A 7,228-nucleotide genomic window follows, 5' to 3' on the forward strand; every position below is an offset into this window, starting at 1 on the left:
ACACATACACACGTTGAAGAAGAGCGGCAAGAGCTTCCTGTCGTTGAGAGGATATTGGTTGCTCTGCAGTCGTTAAGCAGGTGCTTAGTGTGCAAGTGTTTGGCACCATGGTAGAGTGGCAGGGACAGCATTTTTCCCAAGTACTGCCAACATTTAGGGATAAAAAAATAAATAAAAATAATCCAGAAAAAAATGACACCAATCACTTAGGTTGGCTGCCTACCAGAAAAAAATACCCCCCCCCCCCCCCCCACACACACACACACATTTTCAATTTAATTTCCTACTCTATGTATTTCACAGTCAACAAACATTTTTTGGTGTGATATGAATGCATAAGATATGAAAATAATTGTATGAGGCAGTTCCTCTCTCCTCGCGAGCTGTCTGATAAAAACGGAGTATCTTTCCTCATTTTTGTGTGGTGTTTAATAAATGTTTAGCAGGTAAATCTAACAACGGGTCATCACTTGCTTTTGTAAAGGTCATTATGAATCATAAATAACTGGGTGGTAACTAAATTAAAAGCACGGAAGTGTAGTATACATATATATTTGTAATTGAACACTTTCTCTGTATTAAATACTTACTGAAATTAAAGAAACACAGCTAACTTTTGTCATGTACCGTTCCACTGACTGTGCAGTGGGCCACATCTCTATTCTTGTGGTGAGGAGCTGCAGTAGCAGAGCGTGCACTGGCAGGAAGTGTTCTTGTGTGTGTGTGTGTGTGTGTGTGTGTGCGTGCGTGCGTGCGTGTGTGTGCGCGCGTGCTAAGGACGGTCACATTGCAAACTAGGTATGTATATATTGACACTGCAGAGATCTTATTACATTTTAATATTTAATTATTTCTTTCACATCCATTTTCTCTCGCACTCCCACAAGGCCGATGACATCCTGTACTGGTTGCTAGTAAATCACTGAGCACTTACAGTATACCAACAGAAAACCACTCATGCTCAAATCTGAGTGGGAAGTGAATAAATGCTGCCTGCACGGAAGTCAGGCAATTGAGCAACTACAATGACTCTGCTTGATATTGGGCCAGGCTTCCCAATCCTGGTGATGTTCCGTCCTCCAACAAACTTGTAAAAAAAATTACAGGAATATAAATTCTACAGTCAATTCTTTACAGTGTAGAACATTCTATTGTATATTTTTTTTTTACTTTGCAGCAGAAATCAAACTTCTCATGTCCTCATGTCATGTCAATATTATGAAAGACTTTTGTTCAGTTATGTCATTTGAAGTGCTGTAGAACAGAATATTGTTGAATGAACAGCAAAAATCAGGCGTACTTGTTTATACCGGCAGAATGTTTGCTCCCGCTTTTGAACTGGATGTGATGATTGTGCAGGTGTACTTAATAAAGTGTCCGTTGAATGCATGGGATGAAAAAAAAAAACCTGGGGCAACTGGCACACTACGTGAAAGAATATCCTACTTCAAGGGTATTCCAATTTTCTCTAGCACAACAGCTGCCTGACTTTTTAAATATAACTTGAACTCTCACGTATTATACTGTCTAAGTGCGATACTATCATGATGTTTTCCGACTTCCACCTCCCACGTTCACAAAGCAGTTGGTGGCGTCATGGTGTGAACAAACCCTTTAGAGCAGCCTTACCACATAGCAGGTTTAAATATGCCTCCTGATTAAACGAAGTATACTGATAGGTTTATCTGTGACGTGTGCTTTATTTCTACTCTAGTGTCAAACTCTACTCTTAGGATAACAATGGAAAGATCTGGGGAAAAGGTCAAGGGAAACTATCTGCAGGGCATATCAGAGTGGCAAGAGAAACATAAGTCTGCAGCACTTTATTGTAAAAGCACTCACTGGCAAATAAGGCCGCAAGGTACAACACTGCGACATCTATCCGTTTTCCTTATATTCATTTCCAAGGTGTAATCTGCCTTGCAGTGGTGCTCGTAGTGCTCTTTATCACACAGAAACCGCAATCTACCAAGGAATATTTACATTTCCTATCCATCACTTGCTATTTGAGAGTTGGTGTACACCGTCAACTGTTGTCCAGCCAATCGCAGGGCACACATTGACATCCAAGAATACACTCACATTCACAACTATGGACAATTTGCGGTCTAACATAGCCTATTTATTTCTGGGATGTGGGAAAAAGCAAGCTGCTGACATTTGAGCCCCCCTGTGAGGTAAATATCATATCCGTGTTGCATATTTAGTTTCTTGTTCAACTAATTGTGTCCAACATGATCTATTGTGCTGCTCTTCCCCCTAGGACGCCTTCATATCAGGGTTGACTTAAAAATTCAAGAATGGATGACACACTAAATGGACAAAAGTTGTGGGTCATGTTATCATGAAAAGTGAAAAATGACAACAAAATGGAGCTGATCTTTCCTTTTCACCATTTTCCACTTCTCTGAGAGGACATTCGAAGGTCAGAGGTCAACAGGGGAATCTAGGTCCAGTAAATAACAACTACACCACAGTTTGGCTTTAGCCACAGGTGCTTCTACCGCGGTGGCAGGTTACTCTGCTTGCTAGCGCTGCTATCTAACTTGCTAGCACTGCTAGCTATCTTGCTAGCTCTACTAGCCAATCCCAAGGGATAAATTGAACTTGTGGTCAGGGCTCTCGAGTCTTCCACACCTAACATCATCTACACATAAACTTTCTACTACTTATACTCTTCAGGGTAATAGGTGGAGACTTTGGGCAAGAGTTGAGGTACACCGCTGCAAGTCAATCATATAGGCTACAACAATTCACATTCACATCAATGAACAGGCATCAATCAACCTAAAATGCAAGTTTTTGGAATGCACATGGGAGAAAACAAGAAAACTCCACACTGAAAAGTCTGACCAGAATATTCAATCCCAGAGCTGCTGACATGCTAACCACATGGCCCACTCATTATTTTTTTGCTTTCCTCGTTTTATGATACAAGGCACATCATGTTTCAACTCAATCATTTTGAACATCATTTAACTATCTTGTTCGTGTCCATATTGTGTAGAGAGTTGCGGGGGCACACACGGACACGAATGGCCAGCGGTGCACCTTTAATCAACCATATTTAAGGGGAATGAGATGAGTCACTTCGAATGGCAGCAAATCTATCAAATCAATTCATGCCCACGATGGCACAAATCACCCCTTTTTAAAATGTGCCAGCTTGCACGTGTCTGTCAAAATACCAACGCAAGGTCTAATCCTCCTCCACACAAATGTATACAGCTCGCTGCACTAGACTTGCACTGGGCATGAAAATAGAGCTGATAGTTTTATAAACTGAATTAATACAAACCCTTTCCAATAGAAATGTCAATATTTGACACTTTGTAACATTTTTCTCCTCTCTTGGAAATAGGAAAACAAGAATAGCAAGATTTGGCCATATTCAAATTGTTCTCTTGTCCATTCTGTGTCAATGTGTATAATTCTAAACTGGTGTTTTTCACATTAACGTATTCATGTTTCTTCATAATAAAAATCCAAAAGATGGCAGAGGTTGCAGAGATTTTCTTTAATATCAAATTGCAATGACAATTTTAATCTGCATTTTATAACATCTTACAGTAGCATATCTATCAACAGTCATGCACTGAATTCTCTTTTATTACCGTATACACAAATCCTTCAAGAAAAAATATGTAACTTTTCATAAAAGCTGCGGATATTGTTAACAAGAAATGTCACTAAGCAACAGAACAAGTTTGCTTTTTTGTGTCAGTAAAATGGAAAACAGTATCCCTGTAACGAGGAAGTCATATTTGGCATATTTAGGGGTTTTGAGGAAGAGACGTCAAAATGCTGGTGTTATATCACATGATGAAAATGCCCATCAATGCGATCAAGTCATGTCAAGACTCATAAAAAAAATCCCCTCATTCATAAATAATGTTACTTTATTTTCCTTAAAAATGAATCACTTGATATTCACCCTTTCATGGTTTCTTAAGAACATTTGCACATGTTTAAATGTCATGATTGAACAAAAATAATTTTTTTTCATTCTACAGTTGGATAATATTGAGTTAAGAATTCTCTGTGAATCCGACTATATTCAGATTTAAGAAAGCAAAAATAATTATAATAAGGAAAATGTCTTTGCAAAATACAATTAGCTTTGAGCAAACTATTGCGACTCAAAATGATTGTACAGAACATCTATAAATTCCATCTTGAGTTCAGCCATACAAAGACCACATCGCTGGTGTCAGACCAAACCCTCATAAATGAATAAAATAAAGGTGGCAGTTCTAATGTCGGGGTAAGCAGCTAAACACAACAAAATGTAGCTGGCCTAGCGAGTAAAAGTTAGCCGGATGTTTACTGTCCAGATTAGGGACCATCTACAAATAAAATTTCAAGAGTGACCAATGTAAATGGTAATTTGAGTGCCACATAGTCACCCTAAACACGCAATTTGCAGATGGTCCCTACCTTCTACTCGCTATGGGGAAGCTGAATGTGTCGTCCTTATCGGCCAGTTTCATCTTCATCTTCACAGGTCCCCCGTGTCTGTACAGCTTTTGAAGAAGTGTTTTTTTGCTATAGGGTCTAATTCCCCCTTTGATGTCCGCTGTGGAACGCAATAATTCCTTGTGGGTGTCTTTGTAGTCATTGGAAGCCATGTGATTCTGTTTACAGTGCACAGTCACATGACTGTCCCAAAATGGCCGCTATTGTACTTAATGTAAAAATATCCCTAAAAAGTACTATAAATAATCGCTCATGATAAATTGATGATCTTTTTTCAGGGAAGAGTTTAAATTAACCATTCAGAGAAGAGCTGGCTAGTTTTTTTTTTAATAAATGGCGTATTCTATTGCTTTAATCATGTTTAAAATCGATTTCACTTTACGGTCTCTTAATTTATTTATTTCCTGTGTCTTTTATTTTTTGCCGTTAAATGTTGTCATTGTATGTTCTAACAAGCTACTTTGTTTTTTTGCTCTGTAAATGTCTTCAGCTGTTCTGTTTGTAAATGCTTTTAGGTGTTATGGTTTTGGTTGTGTGAAGCACATCGAGTTGTGTATGAAATGTGCTTGCCTTATATAGAGCTACGAGAGAAGGGCAATTTCTGACAAGTATGATGCAATGCAGTTCTATACACCACCACAAACTACAACCACAATGGAAAAGCGCCAAAGAAAAACTCATCATTATCATCTTTGAAAAGAGATAATTTACTTTCATTAGGTTGTGCAGTTCGACCTGATAAAAAGTCTAGTGAGTGTTGATAGAGCCGTTTGATCCGGTGTAATGGTGCAACTGTGTTAGTGACATGTACTGTACTTGCTGGTGCACTCATCATGTATGTCACGTCATTGAGCAAATAGCTTTGAGCGACACTTCCTTTTGTTGACAGTGTGGCTCTCCCAAAGAGCAAATAGTAGAACTTCATACTCATCAACAGTAGGAAGGGACGAGGCTTTAACACAGTGAGAACCGTCTGGAGTTGATGTTCATCTTGGTGAGGCCCAGATGTTTCAGTGGGGTGGACAGAGTGAAAGTGGCCTTCATGGGGATGTCACACAGCAGATCGGACTCCTCACCGCACTCCTCCAGCTCGTATGTCGCGTTGTCCAGCATTTCCTTGTGGCGCTCACACACCTGCTCCACTTTCAGTTTGTTGATCTCCCCACGAAGACGGATCAGCTGGCGGGCCAGATGGTTGTCCTGGTCTTGCATCTCTCTCTGAAGGGTGGGAAAAATGTGAGGAAGAATTTTAGGCTGACAGAAAGCAGTATTTTAGTTTAAGTGGACAGCATGAATGTTTTGTTTTGGTATTATGGAGTATTTTGAATAGAGAATCCTCTTGATCTCAACCACCAACAAGGCAGACAGAACAATATTGATCTGGTGATAGCAATAACAGCAACATAAATGAGTTTGTTGACATTCTTACATTTATTTTTGCAACTTTTTTTTTTTTTTACATACTCACCAACCAGGCACAAATCTCTGGTGTCAGGCTGAATCCCAATAAGTCATAATTTGGTAAATTTAATATTTTTCAAATATCGGAATGATTGGTTAATCCTTGTGTGGTGGGTGTTATCTTTGTGATTTTTTGACTATTCACTGGTTTCCTCTCTTTGATGATGCAATGTTAAATAAAGGTTGAACAAACATGCCATTCTTGGGGTCTTTTGAAAAGTGAGGATTTTGGAGTTACAAGGATAACGCCTGACATCAATGAAGTGCAAATAACTGATTAAAAAATGTTGGTTTTAAAGAGATGCTCACTTTGGCTAGCCCTGCGATTGGCTGGCAACCAGTTCAGAGTGTACCCCGCTGCGACCCTTGTGAGGACAAGCGGCTAAGAAAATGGATATACTATATATATATATATATATATATATATATATATATATATATATATATATATATATATATTTATTTTTTCTTGGAGGGTGGGACCATATGACCCGCTCAATTTTTATATTAAATCTGACCCACCAAGTATTTAAATAATTATCATTATCAACTTATGTAATATGTGTTACATTATTTTCATGCCCCCTCCTGCAAAAACAAAAATATATATTATTTTATTTATGTTTACATTAATTTATCTCATTAATTGGTTAATTTATTCCCCCAAAAATTGACTGAAAAAAACATTAGCCTACAGTAATATGACGTTTTATTTATTTTGTCAAATTATTAGTTCCTTGATTATAATTAAATGGAGAAAAAATTAAGATACAATATTTATTTATTTATTTGACCTCATCTACTGATGACCTGGTCCATCTGTCAATTTTCAAAATCCATTTTGGCCCTTCGGCTCTTGTAATGGATCTCAGAATTTGCAGGTGTAATTAATGTTGTGGTCGATGCTTTCAGGTCGATCATCCAAACGTAAACATTCTATTACTTGTCTCACTCACCAACTCTTTCCTGAGAAAGTGCAAGGCGTCATCAATAGTGTCAAAGCCACAGATGTTTCGCACTTTCGCGTCTGGATTGCTGTGCGTTGAAACGGAATGGTCCGGGTCGCGTTCCTGGGAAGTTGTTACGTTCCTGTCCGTCCACGGTTCGCTCTGCAGCCTCTCTTGCCACTCCAGATAAGACGGTCTACGAGTTTCTAACTTGAGCTTCTCCGTGAGTGCCTTCAAGCTGTCCAGACTTTCCGTGTCTCCCTCGTCCGCGGACTGTTTGGAATCCATGTGAGCAGGGAGGGATTTCAGAGGAAATGTTGCTGGACACTTGACGCGCAACAGGT

At 38.9% G+C, this 7,228-nt stretch overlaps 1 protein-coding gene across 1 annotated transcript; it reads right to left on the bottom strand.

Moving 5' to 3' along the window:
* Window positions 1-3,502: 3,502 nt before the first annotated feature.
* Window positions 3,503-7,228, bottom strand: fam167b (family with sequence similarity 167 member B). Its single transcript, XM_086094894.1, has 2 exons — window positions 6,894-7,228; window positions 3,503-5,694 (listed from the first exon to the last, which is right to left on the bottom strand). The coding sequence occupies exons 1-2, from the start codon at window positions 7,170-7,172 to the stop codon at window positions 5,431-5,433; spliced, it is 543 nt and encodes a 180-aa protein (XP_085951020.1). The 5' UTR covers window positions 7,173-7,228; the 3' UTR covers window positions 3,503-5,430.

Source organism: Leptonotus elevatus, chromosome 14 (assembly GCF_054856555.1).
Source record: "Leptonotus elevatus isolate MCC_2025b chromosome 14, RoL_Lele_1.0, whole genome shotgun sequence".
Taxonomy (NCBI): domain Eukaryota; kingdom Metazoa; phylum Chordata; class Actinopteri; order Syngnathiformes; family Syngnathidae; genus Leptonotus; species Leptonotus elevatus.